The 22,008-nt window shown below is 38.2% G+C and overlaps 1 protein-coding gene across 1 annotated transcript in view; it reads right to left on the bottom strand.

Moving 5' to 3' along the window:
* Positions 1-685: 685 nt before the first annotated feature.
* Positions 686-22,008, bottom strand: part of MRPL3 (mitochondrial ribosomal protein L3) — a 31,783-nt gene continuing 10,460 nt past the window's right edge. Inside the window, exons 7-10 of the mRNA XM_052795223.1 lie at positions 13,373-13,481; positions 11,529-11,606; positions 10,427-10,504; positions 686-1,299 (exon numbers count right to left, since the gene is read on the bottom strand). Of these exons, the coding sequence (XP_052651183.1) occupies positions 1,150-1,299; positions 10,427-10,504; positions 11,529-11,606; positions 13,373-13,481 (415 nt within the window). The 3' untranslated portion in view covers positions 686-1,149. The remainder of the gene's footprint in view (positions 1,300-10,426; positions 10,505-11,528; positions 11,607-13,372; positions 13,482-22,008) is intronic.

The following is a 22,008-nucleotide window of genomic DNA, read 5'->3' as shown; positions in this document are numbered from 1 at the left end:
TCTCATATTTACTTTAGATATTTGATGTCTTGTGATGAAGCTGCAAAGACGAGTAGATAGCACCGCCACTGTATTAATGGTAGCTTAGTATATTCAAATGCTTGAACTACTGCAGGGCTTGTAAGCAAGCACTCAGATGGCACTGACAGTTATGCAGGTACTTGCTTCTGTACGTCAGAAGATTTACAGTGTTCAAAAGATCAGACTTATAAATAGTAAATCACGTAAGATGGAAAATAAGGGCAGCGTACTGATTCCAGCTATTATTGAAAGGTGGGGTAGAAGAAAAATGAGCATTATCATAAAGACAAATCCTTCACATTTGGCCTGTTTTCTTTGTAATAGCTCTTGTGTAACAGCATAAGAATCCAATACAGAGACAACTGTAGATGTGGAGATATTTCTCCAGAGAGCATGCAAGGGATCCTCTGTGAAGTTCACAACAAGCTGTCAGCGAAGGCAACAAACAGGCAGCCACTGCAGTCTTTGTGCTGCTTTGTTACTGAACATACCCCATCTGAACACCCCCTCACCATACACACTGCCAGAACTCTGAAGAGACAGGCAGTGGCTGGCATCATCTTTCCTCTAGAAAATTGATTGGGTACCTGCTACGTTAAACTCAATATTAAAGTGAAAGGAGAGAAAGAGCTCTGGTGAAAAGAAGGAAACAAAACAAGCTCACGCTGCTACAGAGCAATGCATTTTCTTGTTTTATTTTGGATTATTCTTCACGGATCCCCCCAGATGCCAAGGCAGATTTGGAAGGTTTTTTTGATCGATTAGAGTTGGCCAGAATGCTTTCCACAAAAGAGAAAGAGAGTTTGGTAGCATTCAGGAAATTAAATGGAACCACCTTCAAAACAACAGTTTTTCAGAAACATGTAAGTTTTCACAGCCTGAGACAGAGGACAAAAGGTCACTGAAGACAAACTCTTTGGTGTGCTTTATAACTTGCCCCTCAGACTCACCTCCTGCTTTAAATACAGGTTTGAAATTGACAGTGGTAAATCTTATTACCTGACCAAAATGTCAGTATCTGAAGCGTTCAAGTCAGTTGGCCAGACTGCAAACCATGGGTTTACTTTTATACAGCACTGCAAAGTTCACGAAAATAACAAAACTGTGTTTTCAAAGATGTGAAGAACATTATGCATATGTGACAGACGGATCTGTGAACTGGAAAATCTCCTTATCATACAGGTCTTCTGGTAGTTTTTCATCTCCATCAGCAAAAAAGGTAGGGAAAGGAGGGTTTTTATTGCAGTCCTTGTAAGAAGGCAATTTGCTATCTCTGACCTAAAAAGCAGGAGGGGGAAGGGTGGGGTTAATAAATCTTACAGAAGACTTTCAGACAGCGATACACTAGAAATTAAAGAAATCATCTTGCATGCATAAGAAAAAAACCCAACAGCATTCACATTACAATTGTTTTACCTGAAGAATTCCAAGTATAATCATCAGTTATTTTAACATCAACCTGAGCTATTGAATTTAACACTTTTATACCCATCATTGAGGAGTTTCTAAAACCAGCAAAACCCAAAGAGAATTTATCACTAAAAAGATCAGCAAAACCCAAAGAGAATGTATCACTCATGTGATAAATTTATCACTACTGTGAAAGAATCAAAACCTACTCCATGAATTCATTGCTCAATGTTTTAAAATGTTATTAAAATAATGTGTGTACGTATGGCTTGTTTAAACTGTGTTTATATCCCACAGTACTTTCCTACATGATGTACCAAGTTATATTATGCAGTGTAATCGCCTCTTCAACAACCAAGACATGCTTTTGTATTTACGATGCAAACTAATTATGGCAACTAATTTTGCAAAGATATGTGCATGGGCTGTATTCAGTCCCTCTGGCTACTGCAGAGCTATTTAGTGACTGCAGAGTTAAGCATCTAAAATTCTTCACCCAGGAATCACTACCCAAGTTTGTCGAACACGAGCCTTTAAGAAAGTTAATTTCCAAGAACTGTAGTGCCACAGAGAAATTACTTTCCTTTGCTGACCTCCCTACACATGGAAAGATTTAAAATCTAGCCCCTGAAACTCCAATCTCTGAAGAAAATTAGTAGCTAGAATTATCAGCAAAAAGCAGTTTGTCTGTGGTGAAGATAGGAAGCTGGTATCTCTCAAGAAAAAAAGAGCTACAAATTCTCCAGTGATGAAATTTTATTTAAAATGAAATTCTTCATTTCTATCTTGTTACATATGATCTTCCTCCTGAGCTGTAATAATCCCTTTCAGCCACTATACTCAACTGGATTTAAAAAAAAAAAAAGTACCAATAGATTAGACAAAATTTTAGTATAGAGAAGATAAGCTCTTCCTCTTATTTTTTTGGTGGATTTTTAAAGAACAGGAAGCTTGTTCTTACTTGGTTGGACATAAAACTCACATAGAACAACTGCGATTTACACCAGAAATTAAATAAAACAATTTTATGCCCACTGAAATTTCTGTTCTGACAACACTGTATTTACCAGATTCATATCTGCTATTACTTGAGCCTTTCCCAAATTCCAAGAGGATTCCTCCAGATGAAATGCACAATAAATTTGTCTTAAACTTCAGCTTCTGAAAAAACTGTTTTGTTATTTTTCCCCCTGAGGAAGTTCCAACAGTTTTCTAAGTGCAGGCTTGATAAAGAAAGAAAACCTTTTGCTAAGAATAAGGGGGTGAAGGGCTCAACTGGTTAGGATGGCTACTTAGCTTTTCAAGTAGATCATTCCTCTTCTGCCAGACACCTCCCTATGAAAAGTGTTCTCTATTCACTTGTAAACTGCCATGCGAAACTACTGAAGTCCTGGCAGACAGCAATTTACGTTAAGTGTCTACGTGGAATAAACTAGGCTGAGGTCCAAGTCCAAAGACCTTTGCTGCAACAGTTCCAGCAGCAGAGTTCAGAGGAAACAGACAGCTTCAACAGTGCCATCTGAACTGCTGAGGCTCAGAAGTCATCCTTCCAGCTTTCAACACGTTGCTGCTGTTTCTTTTACTATGTGAAAACATGTTTTAATAACTTCAGTTGGCTATTATTCCCCTTGCCCCTTTCTCTTTTATTCCCTAATACTATTACACATCATAAGCCTTCTATGTCAACAGCAAAAATCCCCATGGTCTCTACGAGAGCTACAACAATATTAGGAAGATTAGAATAAATTATTTTATTTCTGATAACTTATTCATTGCACATATATCTTATTAAAATGTTTTTCATGTTTACTTTTTTGATATTTTTGATTCTTCCCATCATGAAATAATATGTGCTGTTACATACAGGCTGTGTCATTACAGGCAGTTTTGGACACCTGAAAATGAAAGGAATTTAGGTGTTTGTTTTCATCTCCCCCCCCTCCCCCTTTTCTTAAAACAATAACTTATCACAGGACTTATGAGTAAGACATCTGCTCTTAACTGAAGGCAAACCCAACAGTCTAATCTTAGTCCTGCATTAGTTTATGTAAATAAATGTAGGATTTCAGTTCAGCCTTAACATTGTATTTTACGTATTAATGTCAAGTGGCATTTTGCAGATAGTGCCTCTTGTGTGATAAGGAGAATTCTTAAAGAAGTTTTAAGATTCTTATGAAACATTTTCAACAGACCATTGTTGCTTTCAGAGGAGTCCAATACTGTTTCATTTTGCCCCTTCCTACTCCTCAGAAGCTTGGCAGATCCCAGAAGCATAAGCCACATCTAATGTTAAAATTATCTTCTTCTGATATGCTCTTTCTTTTGATTGGTATAATTGACACAGTATTTCTTTTGACTGGTGAAAAATACTGCTCTTTTTCCATCTTCTTCTACATTTGTTGCTTTCAAATGCAATTTAAGTTTTACTCCTAAAGCACCATCTTAGAGTATCACTACCAAACTGAACGAACATGCCTCTTTCTCCCTTCTAAGTTGCAAAAGTTGTTAGACAGATATTATTATTCCTATCAAAAGCAAGAACTCAATTTCATTTTACATCTGAAAGTACCTATTAGCAACTTAAAACATGGTATGATTTATCTGTCTTCTCAAGAGAATTACTGAATGACTCCCTCTACATTTATGAAGGGCACAGCACACCAAAGGTTTCCTGTATGTATTACCTCAGATTCCTGCACAATAATTTCACAATATTATAAAAGGGGTTAAATGGTATGCAGGATCAGTTACACTTGCCTGTATAAGCCTGGCCACAGGCAAGCAGTATGTGTGACCCAGCACAGCTCTTCCTGTTCTCCCAGTAACCTTCTGAGAGCATCCCTAATAAAGGAGTAAATTTTAACGCTCTGTGTTACTAAAATCCAGTGAATTTAGCTCTTGCCCACAGAAGGAATCAGGCTGAGAGCCCAACTGGTTATTACAATCCATAAAAGCATTCACTGTATAACTCAATATTACACAGACGTCTGCTGGAAATACAACACAGCAGAGAGTAAGCAGTCTAGGAGGTTCCTGGAGTGTGTGGAAGATAACTTCTTGACACAGCTGGTGGGTGAGCCAACCAGGGGAGGAGCCTTGCTAGATCTGTTGTTTACAAACAGGGAAGGACTGGTGGGAAGTGTGATGGTTGGAGGCTGTCCTGGGCTTAGCGATCATGAAATGATAGAATTCTCAATTCTTGGTGAGGCAAGGAAGGTGGTCAGCAAAACCACCACTATGGACTTCCAGAGGGCTAACTTTGGCCTTTTCAGGACACTGGTTGAGAGAGTCCCTTGGGAGACGGTCCTGAAGGGCAAAGGGGTCCAGGAAGGCTGGACATTCTTCAAGAAGGAAATCTTAATGGCTCAGGACCAGGCTATTCCCATGTGCTGCAAGATGAACCGCCAAGGAAGACAACTGGCCTAGCTGAACAGGGAGCTTTTGCTAGGACTCAAGAAAAAAAGGAGAGTTTACCATCTTTGGAAGAAAGCGCAAGCAACTCAGGAACAGTCCAGGGATCTTGTTAGGTCATGCAGAGAGGAAATTAGAAAGGCAAAAGCTCAGCTAGAAATCAATCTGGCCACCATTGTAAGAGACAACAAAAAATGTTTTTACAAATATGTTAACAATAAAAAGAATGCCAAGGAGAATATCTATCCTTTATTGGATACAGACGGGAACACTGCCACCAGAAATGAGGAAAAGGCTGAAATACTTAATGCCTTCTTTGCCTCAGTCTTTAATAGTGAGACCAGTTATGCTCAGGGTACTCTGCCCCCTGAGCTGGCAGGCAAGGACAGAGAGCAGAATATACCCCCCATAATCCAGGAGGAAATAGTTAGTGACCTACTATGCCATCTGGACACTCACAAGTCTATGGAATCAGACAGGATCCATCCAAGAGTACTGAGGGAGCTGGCGGAGGAGCTTGCCAAGCCACTGTCCATCATTTATCAGAAATCCTGGTCAATGGGGGAGGTCCCAGAGGACTGGAGGCTTGCCAATGTGATGCCCATTTACAAGAAGGGTCAGAAGGAGGATCCAGGGAACTACAGACCTGTCAGCCTGACCTCAGTACCGGGGAAGGTTATGGAACAGTTCATCCTGAGTGTGCTCACACGGCATGTGCAGGACAAGTAGGGGATCAGGCCGAGCCAGCATGGGTTCATGAAAGGCAGGTCCTGCTTGACCAACCTGATCTCCTTCTATGACCAGGTGACCCGCCTAGTGGATGAAGGAAAGGCTGTGGATGTTATCTACCTCAACTTCAGCAAGGCCTTTGGCCTTGTATGCCAAGTCTCTCATGGCATACTCCTTGAGAAGCTGGCATCTCATGGCTTGGACAAGTGTACTCTTCGCTGGGTGAAAAACTGGCTGGATGGCCGAGCCCAGAGGGTTGTGGTGAATGGGGTGAAATCCAGTTGGCGGTAGGTCACAAGTGGTGATCCCCAGGGCTCAGTGTTGGGGCCAGTTCTGTTTAATATCTTTATTAATGATCTGGACAAGGGAATCAAATGCACCCTCAGTAAGTTTGTGGATGACACCAAGCTGGGAGGGAGTGTTGACCTGCTGGAGGGTAGGAAGGCTCTACAGAGGGATCTGGACAGGCTGGATCGATGGGCCGAGGCCAATTGTATGAGTTTCAACAAGGCCAAGTGCTGGATCCTGCACCTGGGTCACAACAACCCCATGCAGTGCTACAGGCTTGGGGAAGAGTGTCTGGAAAGCTGCCTGGTGGAAAAGGACCTGGGTGTGCTGGTTGACAGCCGGCTGAATATGAGCCAGCAGCGTGCCTGGGTGGCCAAGAAGGCTAACGGCATCCTGGCCTGTATCAGAAATACTGTGGCTAGCTGGACTAGGGCAGTGATCGTCCCCCTGTACTCGGCACTGGTGAGGCCGCACCTCGAGTACTGTGTTCAGTTTTGGGCCCCTCACTACAGGAAAGACATTGAGGTGCTGAGGCATGTCCAGAGAAGGGCAACCAAGTTGGTGAGGGGCCTGGAGCACAAGTCTTATGAGGAGCAGCTGAGGGAACTGGGGTTGTTTAGCCTGGAGAAAAGGAGGCTGAGGGGAGACCTTACCGCTCTCTACAACTACCTGAAAGGAGGTTGTAGTGAGGTGGGTGCTGGTCTCTTCCGTCAGGTGGCTGGAGACAGGACGAGAGGAAATGGCCTCAAGTTGCGGCAAGGGAGGTTTAGATTGGATATTAGGAAAAATTTCTTCACTGAAAGGGTTGTCAGACATTGGAACAGGCTGTCCAGGGAAGTGGTTGAGTCACCATCCCTGGAGGTATTCAAAAAGTGCGTAGACAAGGCACTTCAGGACATGGTTTAGTGGGCATGGTTGATGGTTGGACTTGATCTTAAAGGTCTTTTCCAACCTAAACGATTCTATGATCACTTGACTTGCTCAACTTCTGTATTAATACTACTATATATTGTAGTACACTATACTACAGATAGATGGTATATATAGTAGTGTCTATACACAACAGTATATTCTCTGTGAAGTTTGTTATTAAGAAAAATACTAGAAGAAGCTGAAACTGGAGCTGGTTGAGATTTTGTCACTATATCTTTAAAACAGTCATAAGGGGTTTTGCAGACAATTCATAAACTGCACATATGTATGTCCCATATATTGACAGCATAACAGGTAGTAAAAACAAATACAAATTCAGAAATCTATCACCACAAAATACTTCACATGGTCTTAAGCATCAAGCTTTAATAATGCCTGTTTAAGCCACAACTCACATTTGTAGTTTAACGGGGCTTCAGGCTGTGTTAGCAACCATAGCAAAGAATGCAAGTTGTTTGCAAAACAGGAAAATGTGTTTAAATATATAGAATGTTAGAAAGAATCTCCTCAGGTGTCATATATTACATAGCTTAGCTTCTCTATTTCTGAAGCTAGACAGAAAATTGAATTCAAGAACTATATCCATTTCTGACCAGCCTTATTTTGTCTTAAAAAACCAACCAACCAAAATAAAGCTCTACACAACTCTATCATGGGGACAAAGGTACAGGACAGGGAACACGAAAGAAGTGAAGGCATCACACTATTCCTGCATGTCCTCAATTTGAGCACAGCACACCCAACAGACAGTAACATTGGCAAGTGTGATACAAAATAAGTAGGATGCAGACAACTACAGACTTCTCTAAAAAGAAAAAAAAAAGAAAATAAAAGGAAGAAAGGGGGGCAAAAAGGGAAAGAAGCAGTAGGGGAATACTGAAAAGTTAAGTTTATTAGCTCAAGCAGAATACTATACTAAAGCAACCATATACTTCAGGTTTAACTCAATTCTAGCATACAAAAAGGCCAGTTCAGTATCTAACTTGCTAAGCAACTCCTGTGGGTTACAAGATTTGCCAGAATTTCTGCTTTCACTACAAGTGATATATTCAGAGTGATCAACACTGAATGTCCTAAGAAAATCAGGTGCCTTAAAATTAGGACAAGTATAAAACATTATCAAAGATAAACTATAACATCCTGAATTATAATATACCATATTACAGTATCCCCTCCATTATGAAGCATCAGGAATTAGTCTTGTGCTTCTCTCTTGAATGACAGAAGAGGTAACTTTCTGGTAATATACTTGGGAGAGAAATTGAGAGCCATAAGCTTCCAAAAGAGAAAACTATTATTTTTTTTTTTCTAGAGGATCAACACCACAGACAGTAACTACAGGCCCTGTGATCTAAGACAACACACCAAGAGAAACAGGTAGTGCCTGAGGCAGGCTATCTTGATAGGCACAACACACTAATTTACAAATGCTTATTCTGCGATGTTACTCTTGTAACAGAAAAATTCCATACATTCTAGCACACTGCTGAAGTTTCTTAATTTTATTAGACCTTGTCATTGAGAAAGAAATCCAAGCTAAAGTAAGCTTTTTTGATTAGTTTTCTAGCTGGCTATGAACATTACTTATGGCAGTTATTTACCTGCATGCTTCAGTGTGCAATATCAAATGAAAACTGATTTCTAATTAAACCAGGAATCCATCAATCGTAGTATTCTGCACTTTTACTCTGCTGAAAATGAAACTTAAATTTTTCAAGTGCTTCATCTCTGTCTGGATACAGTGGTGATGCACTAAGTTTCCAAAAATACATAACATACAAAATAAATATATGCTTTAAGGTGCACTGTGGTTTTAATGGTTACCAAGCAACACAGAGTGAGTACTGAGCACAAATGCCTTCCTCTTAGAGACACACTAAGAGAAAAGTATTATGCAATATTCCACTTTTTGAGCTCAAAGACAGATCTATCCAAATCCCCTAGACATTAGTCTTACCTAATTATAGGCAGGTATTTAGTGGAACAAACAGTAATTATGAATTGTAATATCCCATAATTTCTCTCCCCAACTACAGATCCAAACAAATATACAACAATTACAGAAAGTCAAAGTCTACAGGCAAACAAGAAAACACCCTGGAAGAAAAGTGTAAGACACAAGCTAAAAACACCACAGATGAGTGCAGCAAGATTAAATGGAGAAAGAAAAAACAGAAATTAAAGAACACATGCCAAGTAGTATTGCTTTGCATGCTTATTTAATTAAAGCTTGCTCTGTCCTTCAGAGATTTATTTGAAAATATAAGGGAAAAAATGTAATTAATACATGTAATTCATATGGCCTATGGAAGAAAAAAAACCCAGAATGGATTCACCAGCTTGAGGAAATGGAATAAACTGTTGCTGACTACATACTCCCTTCAATCACCAAATATGTGAGCGGAGGCAATTTTTAAAAATCTATTTCTTAATAGTAATAATACCTACTACTGTGCCTTCATCTCAAACAGTGTTATTTATTACTAAGAAGCCATGAAAGTTTGAGTCTGGAGCACTTTGGTCAAGATCTTTCAAATACTGTATTACATTAATCGAACAGCTCTAAGGGACAAAATCCCTCATTCTTCCCATGAATCCTCAACCCTCACTAATGGAATTAGCTGCAGCTCTCAAATGTGTATGCCAAAGTGCATACTTGAAGATACTTGAACTTCTAATTGTATAGAACTATGACTTGAAAGATGTTCAAATATATGTAACTTATAAATACAGTTAATACAGATTCTGTATCTTGTAGAAATCATGTACAAGGATGAGTAAAGCAGTCACAAAAGTGCCTTGTGCCACTCAGTTAATACTGACAGATTAAGTTTCCTTGGAAAAAAATAGATGGAGCCATTTTAACTTTTGGTCTTAGGATAAAGTTCCAATCATCATCCATGGCAAGTGAACTGAACAGAAATCACTCCTGGACATGGCAAGCACTTAAATGATATGCAGCAGACTGCCGTGGCAATCAAAGTCCATTATCCTCTTCGTATCACAGATGTCAACACGGTTGTTTCACTGCATATGCTCAGACGGCTTGGCCCAGCCGTCTCCTGTTAACAAGGCTGTTGACGATGGCAGTACTGCTGCCTCAAGGATTTTTTTAAGATAACAGCAGGACTGCTTTCCGAACAAACGCAGTAACATTATTGTGAACGCCAGCTGTCTTCTCCTGTACCTCAACTGCTCCTTGGAAAGGTAACTGCTACGGTGTATGGGAATGCTTTGAATAACCTTTAAAGCAGTGCTTGCTGTGTATTTCTGTTCATGAATACAGCCCTTAAATAATATTCTGGAAGCCTCGCCACCGTCCTGTTGACTCAGGTTAGTGTTAAAAGGGGATGGACCTCGCCCTGAGACACTTACCATAGGGTTACAGCGACTGTGTTGGTTTATCATACGCTACCTGTGTTCACAGTGCCAGTGCAAAGCTAAGAATGAGCCATTTAGAGTAAGTGGTGACCCACTGCCCCTATTAATAACTCTCTTTTACAGAACTGATCCTACGGCCCTTTAATTCAATAGTACAGGATGGGACTCTAAAGAAATAAAGATTGCATTCAACCAATGTTTTTCCTTTTGTAGGAAGAGAGTTGTAGAGATCTTAGGAAACTAGCAAACATACCTTCACCAGACAATTTGTGTGACCTGGAACAGACCCATTTACATAAATAATGTCATGTTTTGTGTTGATCCTCCACACCTAGGAGACAGAAAAAAACCAGACATGGAGCTTGTTTTAGAGACTATTTCCAGTTTTACAAACTGTCCAGCGAAGCACAAACTGATTAACTGGAGATGGTACTCTGGGGAAGAAGAATGTTCTGCACAGGCCTAAACTTGCCATAAAATTCAGTCACTTGCTACTCTGACTGCACAGCTTTAATGCAGGAATCTATTAAACAGTTTTAAAGGGCTTGTGATCAAGCTATATTTGGTAAGGCAGCTCGTTGTTCAGCATAACACTAGCCGAAGCTCCCAAGTCTCTTTTCCCTCTAACATTAACGTGTGAAAAACATCACAGGTGACAAATTAAAACAAATATGCTCATGAAAACAATGCTGCGACCATTTGTTAATTTCTTAATTCTATGAGGTGCTCAACTGAACACGCACATTTTCTGTTACAAAAAAATAGTTTTAGTTAGCAGAGAGCAGCAGCAGTGCCCTTTTCTTTGCAAACTAGAGGCTAATATGCTTTTTGTGCAAACTGCAGAGGTTGCCTTCAGAAACAGAGAACAGTAGCTGTAATAGCCCAAGAACTGCTAGATCTAGACGGAAACTATAATCCCCTTTTTTGCACATGAAAGTGAAGGACCATGACAAAGTTAGGACTTCAAACAACTCAGACTTGGGTTGGGTTTGAACAAGTGGAATAGGCATGAAAACATTAACTGAAGGTCACCAAAAGCCTGATTGTTTTCCCACTTCAAAGTCAGAAACCAAGGGACACAGAGAAAAATACATCACATGTGGAAGAATCACCTGAAATGCTGGTTCCCAGGGTACGCATATGCAAAGGGAATTCAGATAACTTATTTGTAACCCACAAAAAGCCAGAAGCACACATTTGATACTCTTGTCTTTCTAGCTTGCTTACTTCAAGATGCTCCTGTCTGGATTTTGACAGAAATAACAAGACAGTACACCAACACAAGGTTACATGGCTAAGTCCATTGCTTGGCAATGCAACCACTTTATACACATTCTAGTATACTCAGAACCCACCTTTAATCCAAAAGATGTCCTATAGATGTTACCCATTTTACCAGGCATTTTCTTTCCACGGTAAACTTTGGCGGCTTTCTAGATAAAAACAGGGCCAAAAAAATAATGTAACTGCAAGAGGTACACTTACAAACTCAAGAGGAACACCAAAGAAAATATGCTGGTATTTCCAATGCTGAAAATATCTAGTATCGATTAGCATTTTAAATACCTCCTGCTGGAAGTTAGGTATTACTCTACATGTTACCTGAAATACTTGACCTCAATCATAAAATTGCTATAAATACTGTTCTAGGCTTGCTTAATACTTAACGTGTATAGATTCAGAGCAAAATCTGCACTCATCCCATACTTTCACTTCATGAAAATCAAGAAAAGTTTTTTTGTTCCTAAAACCCCTGTCACCACAAGACTCTCAACTACATCACAGACCACAGCAACTGGAGACTTGCCTAAACTACTTGTGGATGCTACCACAGAGCTCCAGAGCAGTCCTGCCCTGGAAGGCTACCAAAATGAAGATATGCTGTAGCTTCTCCCCTCTCCCTAATCCATGAGTTTTATACTGATGTAAAATGGATTTTTTAAAGCATGTATTTTTGAGAATGGACTTTTAAATTATATTCCCTGCTACTGCTTAGTTTCCGTATCCCATTTTTGTTTGGCTGTGTAAAACCTGGAGAACAAAGGTGGAAAAGAAAAGGCAGGACTAATGCAGTAATTTTTAGTTCTACAGTATTATCAAGGAATTTGTCTCAGTTTCCTGCATCACTCGGTTACTCATTAATAAAGTTTAATTTTTTTTTTAACTTGTGTGAAAATCATGATTTCAGAAAATCAGCTGCAAAGAAGTTCTAGGGACAGAATTCTGTACTTGAGCAATGCGGGATTACAAAAATAGCCGAGGTGGTCAACTGGGAAATAAAAATCGAGGCATTGTTTTTCCCCTATTGCATCCTTTCACCTTGTTTCCTTTTCATCATACCTACTACCAATGCTATTTCTCATTCTATGTACTTTGTGAAATTACATCCAGCATTACTGCTTAGGAAATTCTAATTTAAAGAAAAGTAAAGAGGGGTCATTTTGTAATGATGAATACTATCTGCTAAAACAAAGTGGTGTGCGTTCAAATATTTACATTCTTCAGAGAAAACAGTGCCAGGTACTCTCTTGAGTTCAGTACTGTGACTCAGTCTTAATTCTGTATAACAGAGCTAGTTTGCAAAAATCCCTCTTAGTTCAGCCTAAATATTGTGCAACCTTTATAGAGACAAATCTGTTCCAAAGAGCTTTTAAACTAACATTGTTTATAGTTTGAAACTTAAAAATATTACTCTGTACTCTGCTTAAAAATGCTTGGAAGCCAACAAACTATTCTGGGAATCAAAGAGTTCATTAAGCAGCTACACAAGCCAGGCGAGGTGATAAAAGCAACTAAGGTTCCAAAGAATAGTACAGTATCTGCAGTATAAAATAATGCGTAAATCCTTTCCAATCTATAAATGTTGTGATAAAAGATTCTTAGAACTCTCTTTGAAGCATTAGGACTATTTCTCTCAGCTATACTACAAGATACCACAATTTGCTCAGTTAAAATATGTTTGCTCACTTACCAATATAGAATATAGAATAAGCAATATAGAATATTCATAAATTGAGGCATAAGAGAACAGCTATCTGCATTGCTCATAATACAGGTTTCTGAACTTCCTTTGAAACAACTGGGATTGTCTGCTACCACGGAGTACATGGTAACAGCTAGCTATTCTGAAATTGTTCATTTTTAGTAAGCAGTTCCAAAAATACTGAAGAATGTTTAAACAGGAAATAAGAATCCTCACATTGGTAGATATTGCTCCAGGACGTCTGTGAGTTTTTGTCTGGCCATGGCTCGCAGGCTGACCTTTAAATCCCCACCTCTTCATTACACCTTGAAATCCTTTACCAATTCTGAAAAGAAAAATAATTAAGAAACAAACCTGGGTTTTTGCTAGACTTAAGGTTTCTAGCAATAACCAATAATTTCAGTCAGGCTCATGATCTTTTTACCTTTAGCAAAGCTCAGCCGGGAGAAGAATATATCTTTTTTTAAAAAAAATTCTGTATTTTATACCACAAACATTCTACTGCAATACTTAAAGGTTGCTTTACAGAATAAGAAGCACTAGGAGAGAGTCAAATAGGTAAAAAGACTAACATAAAATGCTCCTTGCTGTGATGGTCCTCAATACATGGTACTGTAATGAACCTTTTACCAGGTGGACACCAGAACAAACAAAGAAACCAAGCAAAAAAACCAAATAAAAAGCAACTGTATAATAACACATACCAAAACTTAGTGACAGGCCCTAAGCATCAGGAGAGGAAAGAGATGGCTGCTTAGACTAGAGTAAACTGAGGAACATTTCTTTTCCAAACTACAATAAACTCATCACTTGAAAACAGTTTTATGTGTAAACACTTAATGCTTTTGACCTGTACTCATCTGACAAGTAAGGTCTAAAACACAAGAACAAATAAAACATTTTCAGAGTCCATGCCTTAATCTTTGAGGCACATGGTAGAATTACTGGCTTTAGAGTTCTCTGTTTACTGCAGGGACAGACTCAATAGGAAAAGTTGCCTCACCACTGCACAAAAGAAAAGCCGATTAAAGCGTGTGTTTAAACTGGCATTGTTTCCAAAAGGAAAAGTCTGACCATGGCATTTATGGCTGCACTGATTATTGAATTAATTTAACAAGATGATCCTTTTCCTCCAATATACAGAAATCCTTTCTCTGCTAATGCCCTTTGCAATGTCATGGTCCTATTAATTCAAGTATTAGAACCATCCGGCCAAACACAGGAAAATAAAACCAGGTATGAGCATGCATACAGCACGCAGTATGTATGGACTACATTTTGCTGACTCCCCTGACCAGAGAAGCACTACCATTAAAAACTAGCAAAAACATACAAATGCGGAGAACACCAACATTCACAAAACCTGAATTCTTTCCTCTCCCACTTGAATAATCCTCCTCTGATTGCTGGCCTAGTTGCCTAGAGCAAGCCAAACTACAGTCAAAACCAGCCACAAATGGAAAGATTCTCTAAAGCCACAGAACCATAAGGAAACAAGACTTGTGCAACCACAGTGTCTCTCTCTTGCTTTTCTCCTTCCCTGCTCAGAACCTAGTGGTCAACTCCAGTTAAATTTGGCACACAAGAAAGATATGCAATTGTTTGAAATCAAAATTATCAGTTAGAAAGTCCTGATTTTTTTTTTTCTCCTGTCCTACGACTAAGGAGATGCTGAAACACGATCAAAGCAGTGATCTCTTCCCTTGCACATGCCAGCCATGCACGTGGTTAGCGCCAGCAAGAGAGTCCTTCCAGGCCAGCAGACGGTGGTGCAACACAGGAGTGTGGAGAGGGTCAGGGCTACAAGACGGAGCTGAAGGCATCTGCTGGAGGGAGGACCTGGGTTACCCAGGATCGGGAAGGCAAGACAGAAATCTAAAGGAGGCAAGGCTTTGTTACACCAGTTTCTCATGAATCAGCTTATGTTAGAAGCTGGCAGTAATGAACAGTGATAGTTGTAAAAAAACAGTTTGAAAAATACTCACGCTTTAAGACAGGCTCAAAATTTTTCTTTTTCTATGTCTGAAGATTGCTAGGGGAATAGTAACTTTGAAATACATAGCAGAAACTAAGCTATAGGAAAACTCCTATCTGTTCTGCCAAAATGCTATTTTTTTCTTTGAAACTATCTATTATTGGCCATGTTTTCCAAGTAGACTACTTCTGGCATCTTTAGCTGGAAGATGGTATTAGCTAACTCTCCAAAACCAACGGCAAGTGGGTTGCATAACAACAGCTGTGCAGTTACCAGAGTGAGCAGACTGGGGGCATGATTAATTCTTTAGCTGCAGAAATGGACTCGCAATTCAGAGAAAACCATATAACCATTGAAAGCTACTATTTAAAAAGAAAGCAGTACTGTCAACTTTAATCAAGAAGCACAAATCCCTGACATCATGAAACCACTTCAATATTTCATTCAGATTGTTCATTTTTAGACATGAACGATTTAGAATATTGTAAATTGTACTTTTAAATAAAATATAAAAATATAAGAAATAGTTAATACTTCTAAGAGATGCATTTTGAAAAAGATGTTTACTTCATCAAATGCTATAAGATATCCTCAAAAAGAAGCGATTATATCACAAGACAGAGTTGCTAGTGTTTAATGATTTATGCAATAGACTACGCTCATCTACTACTTGGTCATTCCAATTACACACATATTTTCTGTGAACAAAGACTCAGACTTTACAATACTCAAAGCCTTAGGAAATTTATAGAAAGTGTGGCCAGACTAAAAAAGAGCACTCTGGTAAACCTGAAAATTCTCATGCATCTGTTGATCTGAAATACAAAAACAAATCTCCAACATCTGAAATATTTGGGCTAAAGTCAAGGAAAGTTATCTCAATGCTGAAATTAGAGTATTTCATAATGTATAATGCTTTACTATCTACCAAGGTTCTTTCATCATATTAGTTCAATTATGTTTTAGAATAGTTTCATTTTTTATTTGTGGAAAACTGATTGAAGGTCTCTGAATTACTGACGAATACACTTCATCTTATGATTTTTGAACGTTAATTTTCTATTCAACATGACACAGTCACCATCATGACTGAAAATAAAAACAAGCTTTTATTAATTAAATAAGAAGCTATAGTTTTATTTCATTTTGGAGTTTCTGATTTTTTAAAAGAATAAACAATGTATAAAGCTCTTTAAACACATGTCAAGATGAAAAACAACTACACAGACAGTGTATATTTCCTCCTAGACTCATGTTCTATCGGAAATAAAGCTGGAACCAGAATAAAAACGACAGGATTATGTAAATCAAATGTAAAATTTAAAATAAAGTAAGGAACCACTAACATCTGTTTAAATCAAATTTAGAAAGGAGGACTGTTCAACTTGGCACTTAGTAGCTCAGCCAATATACCTCCATCATTCTAGAAGAACAGTGTTTTTCCAACCTAAGTCCACCTTGATGTGACGGTGATCTGTTGTCAGACAAGAGGTGGATTTCTCTACTATATGCAAAAAAATAAATATTATGAATAAATTTTCCATGACTCAAAATTTATCTGTATTTCTAAGGCAAAGATTTTACATTCTTCCAATTGTATGAAATGCAAAGTGCTTTTGAAAATAATATTCATTTTATATAAACAAGGAAGAGAACTTAAGATACATGCTGTTCAAGAAATACTATGGAAAATCAGACAATTTATACAGTTTACAGTTTTCTTAAACTTTTTTAATTCTGCCAAAAAATTAACAAATATATGTAAGAATATATTCTTGGCTTCTGAACAGATGCCAGGTGTCAGCTATTAGTATCACTAATTTCAAATTGCTTAATTGACCTCTTCGCCCTTCTTAAAAATTACTAGGTGTGAATGCATTCAGCAAATATCACCAATAAAATACAAGAAAAATAATTATTGAAACTAAACCTAAAACAGTATTTTGCAAAAGTGAATGAAACAGAAAAATTGCCCAAAAGAATATTGGATCTTTTACTACTTAAAAAGTCTCATGAGTTCATTTCCAACAAATATTTCATAACATTAAATTAGTGTGTGCTAGCAAAATCAAAAGATTAAAACATATAGTTATCACATATGCAATACATATGATTTTATGTATACTATATATTTATATACTATTTTTAGTATACTATATACACTACTCTATGTAATTTCACATTAGCCAACATACGTGTAAAAGATTCCAACCAAACATGCACCTCTCCTGGAGTTACTTTTCTTATGATGATCTGCATCACAATTTCATTTAAGAATGCATCAAAAGAATCCCTGATTTTCCCCCCAAAAGTCCTAACTACTGACATCCTACTACACTTTGTTCATTAAAATCTGTGAAATCTTTAAAAAAGAACACAATACAATTCTAATTTAGAACAAACTCAAACATGCGTAAGAAGAGGTGTAACTCCAAAATCTTTTAGTAGGCATAGTACTGACAACTTCAGATATTTTCAAAAAACATTAAGGTTTGTCAAAGTGGGATATTAATCCAGAACTATATATTAATTAAACAGAATTAATATCTAGATTCTACTCTGAAACAATCAAGTTGTGTGCAGTATCTAAGATAGGATAATCAAGAACCTACATTGAAGTAGAACATTTGTCATCCTACTTACACTGTTGCAATTTCTTGGTAAGACATCTTCTACCTGTTGTCTTGGCTTGAATCAAGGACTATATATTTTTGTTCTGACAACAGTAACATTAAACATCATATCTGAACAAAAAAGCATGCATGAGACCTATCTTTATTAGACTTGATATGTATAATGCCACTGTTCTTCAATACATGGAATTCAGTCACTTACTTTACCTAGTTTCACTGAAGGGTGATTACCTGATTCCCAGAAAGGAATCACAGGCAGCAATGATGATATGCAAAACTAAGACACACAAATGCTAAATGAAAGGAAAATAATCTTTCTGTAGAATTAAACATAGAGTTTAATTACACGCAGTTGTTCTAGTCTCACCTGCAGGAAAGCAGCTGTTCAGGTCAACCACCTAATTTTGTACAAAACCTCATTTTCCAGGTTTGATACAAGTAAAATGCCAGTACCTAATGAGCCAAATTTCATTTAGAAAGCTACCGGAATAAAGCACTCTAATTAAGCAATGATTTAGTTTGCTGCTAACTCTTCAAACTTAGCTAATTGAAAAGACAATTATTTAGATGCTGTAGAGGAAAAGGATTCCAACTACTTAGTCAAGTAATTTCAGACAATTGTAGAGCATACTTTCAGGCTCAGATTACACTGTTAACCTGGCAAAGCTTAATAAACAATAAACACATCAGAATCACCCCTTAATTCTGGCACATTTCAAACAAAACTACTGTTGTCTTTGGAGTGCCAAAATTTCTGATGTTCCAAAGGTTTCCTGAAATGTTCATGAGACAGGTCGTGAAGTGGCAGAAAAAGGAGCTTTAATACAACTGCATCTCCATACAGCACTGGGCTACCACTGTAAGGCATGGTCCGACCTCTCCCCATCCCCATGTTTTGGTCATCTTTGTACTAGTGCAGAAGCTCACTCAGCTGATCAGCAAGCTGGGGCATGCAATCAGTTGATCCTGCTGAAAACTAACCCAGTGAAGAATACAGGTATCTCACACTGATCTTCTCCTTCATGCAACTCAGGACGCCAGTACCAGTGATAGAAGGTCGATGGGAACTCTGCGGGAGTGAGCACCACCTCCCCTTTCGGCAGCAGCCTCTTCTACGCCAGCTTAAAGAGGCGCGAGAGAAGCATTTCTGGACGGTGCTACGTATTTTAGCCCAGATCATATCAGGGCCAAACCGGATCATCAGGCCACAGGAATTCTGAAGTTTACTGCTGTCCCAAAAAGGGCACTAAGCCTTTACACATTTTTGAAACATACCTCTGAAGCACCGATGAAAAGTCTTATCATTAAAGACTGCTGTAAAACTTAAGGATTGAGCTTTTAACCTGCTGAAAATAGGTACCAAGGAAAAAATTCAGCACTGAAGATGACCAACAGCCTGCAGACACACTGGCTACTGTCAGTGCTCTAAAAGCTACTCATATTGTGCTAACAAATTAGAAGACTTGAAATAAAAACAAACTGCATACATCTTTAACTGAACCTTCTCATTTCTCTGAAAGTGTTTTTCTTCACAGAGGTATAAATGAATCAAAACATTTCAAAAGACTTCAACAAAAACATTTGCAAGGAAAGTTTAAAAGCAGACAGTCACAAAAAACTACCCTACACTTTGGTAACCAAAACAAGATGCTAACCAAGACTTCTGAAATGTAGTGCAAGTACTTTGTTCAAGCTACGATAACTAAGAAAAGCTTGCTAATTTTTAAGGAACGTATTTTTGATTTACGTCTTGACAGAAGGAAGCATACAAAAGGATATCTTGCTCAGCTCAATCATTAGGAGTGGGTAAAAAAATATCCTTTATATTCCACTATAGTATCTCCTCATTGAGGTGACATTAGTTTTCTTTCTTTCCTTTTAAAGGAATAATTAGAATTAATCATGGTATTAACAGCAGCACTGCTATTTTCATCTGTATGATTTCAAACATTGCACACTTCAGTGTTTCCTCCAGTAAAACAAATTACTGACAATCTTAAAAATGTAAAGTACATGTTCATGTAAAAATATTTCTAAAAACTTTACTAGAGATGATAGCAAATTTTTAGGAATTACTATCTTTTAAGTCCATAATGGTTTGAATCAGGAAGATGGAAGTTGCAGGAGGCAGGAGAGGAAGTCAAACTGTGCTCCCTACTGTAACCCAGCGTTATATCCTAAAGTGCCTTTTCAAAATGCCCCTCTAGCTTAGGATCTTTCGAGCGCCTACACCACTTCTGAAAATGGGACTTTGGAGAGTAACGTACAAAGGCTTATTTCAGCCTGTGGACCGAATCTCCCCAGGTTCCCTCTTTGTTCAGTATGGAGAAGCTGGCTCTTGAGGGGGGATCAGAACACAAGTCTAACATGAAGTACGTCCTCATTTTTCCCTCACAGCACAGCCCAAATGCCATAGCTGAATGCTATAATCATTCCCAAGATAACTTTTTCTGCCCTTCACTGAAGCATTTCTTGGATATTTTTGGGACAGTGTGAAATCTGTACTTACAGGCACAGTAACTTAGAATGATGGATACCATATTCTGAAAAATAACAAAAAGCCAAACCACACCCAAGTATGAGACTAAGCAACGCTGGATGAAACTGCACGGAATAAAGTAAAAGAGCCAAAGAAAAACTGAAATGTAGTAAAATAATTTAATTCTTGCCCGAGTTAAGGGAATACAATAAATGCAGCATTCCAGAAAAGTGGAAATTAAGAAGGAAGAAACATTAAAAGTAGAAATCAGAATGTGAGTAAGTCACAGAAAAAGGTTAAAACCCCCCAGATACAGCAAGACTGGAATGATTAGAAAATCATATTAACAGAAAACCCATGATAAAAAAAAAAAAAAATCTGATCTTTCTCTTTAGCAGAACAATTTTTTCTTCACCTGTATGGTAGGATTACATGTAATATGCTGCCAAAATCAGCAGTACAAACAAAAAGCTGATTTCTGAAATGGGAACATACAGATATCTGAAGAAAACAGATTAGAAATACTGAATTAAAAGATAGGATAGATTCACTGAACACGACCCAGTCTATTTTTAGCTCGTTACTATTTTCAAATACAAATAGCAAGATACAAATCAATACCCTGTGGCTGCTTACCAGTATCTTTTACATTGCAAAAAAACCCCCTTCCCTAGTTCTTGAAATACTTCTAGAAAAACAAAGCTTTTGTGAATTAACAAAGCGTGACACTTCATCTACATGGAATGACTGTATTCCTAATGACACTGTGCTTTGCTTTGCAAACAAGCTATTGTCTCCTATAGGCTGCTCACTGAATGCAATTTAGAAGCAGAATGAGTAATAGACCAGATCTAAGTATTACATAAGGAAGTCTGACACAGAAAAAGATTAATTCCAGTCAACTCCTCAACCTCCTTTTCTCAATAGGATGCCCTCATAGGTGTAGTCAGGTGTAGCTATATTAGAACAGATTACTCGGCTGTACTTACATGGTCAGTTTCCCCATATATACAAAGCCCTGTGACTAATATTAGACATTTATAAGTATTACACATATGTGAGACAATTACAATGGATGGTATTTCAACAAGACCCAGTTGGGCATTATCTCCATTATGCAAAAAATAAAACATCAAATGGAAAACATTATCTTTGTATCACAACACAACAAAAATACACTTCACTGAAATACAGAGATAGGAGTTCTCAGCTCTCTTGGGCAGTGGAAATCATGGATGTAATAGAAGAGGCGTGACTAGTCTTTCCTACAAGATGCCAGTTTCTGACACCCTCTACCACTTGAGCTCTAATTTGGCATTTGCAGTGGTCTGAGAGGAAATCATTCCTCCCATGTTGAAGTAAAAGATCATTAGCCACTGCTGGCAAGGAGATGAGCTGCAATATGAGAGAAAACAAAAAGAGGAATTTCACAGCTCTGTTGTGCTAAATGTATTCACTATCTTTTTGCTTTTCTTTTGATCCACGTGATGCATCTCTCTTCACATCTCTTCACCAAATCGAAATTAAGCAGTCTTTCTGGGAACCGATGCCTTTCCGCATTTGCTCCCCACTTCTACATATCACTGATGCTGCATTATAGACCTCTTCACCCACGCTAAGCTTGAGCACCTCTTTCTCAAGCTCTTTGTCAAGCCCTTCCTGCTAATCATGTATGTGCAATGGACAACACATGCGGAACCATAGCCCTAATATATCTGCAGGGGTTTACCTACCATGTTCAAAATCAAAAGTAAGCCTCAGCAAA

The sequence above is a fragment of the Harpia harpyja genome, chromosome 1 (assembly GCF_026419915.1).
Source record: "Harpia harpyja isolate bHarHar1 chromosome 1, bHarHar1 primary haplotype, whole genome shotgun sequence".
Classification (NCBI taxonomy): Eukaryota; Metazoa; Chordata; class Aves; order Accipitriformes; family Accipitridae; genus Harpia; species Harpia harpyja.
This window is presented reverse-complemented; position numbering and strand designations above follow the sequence as displayed.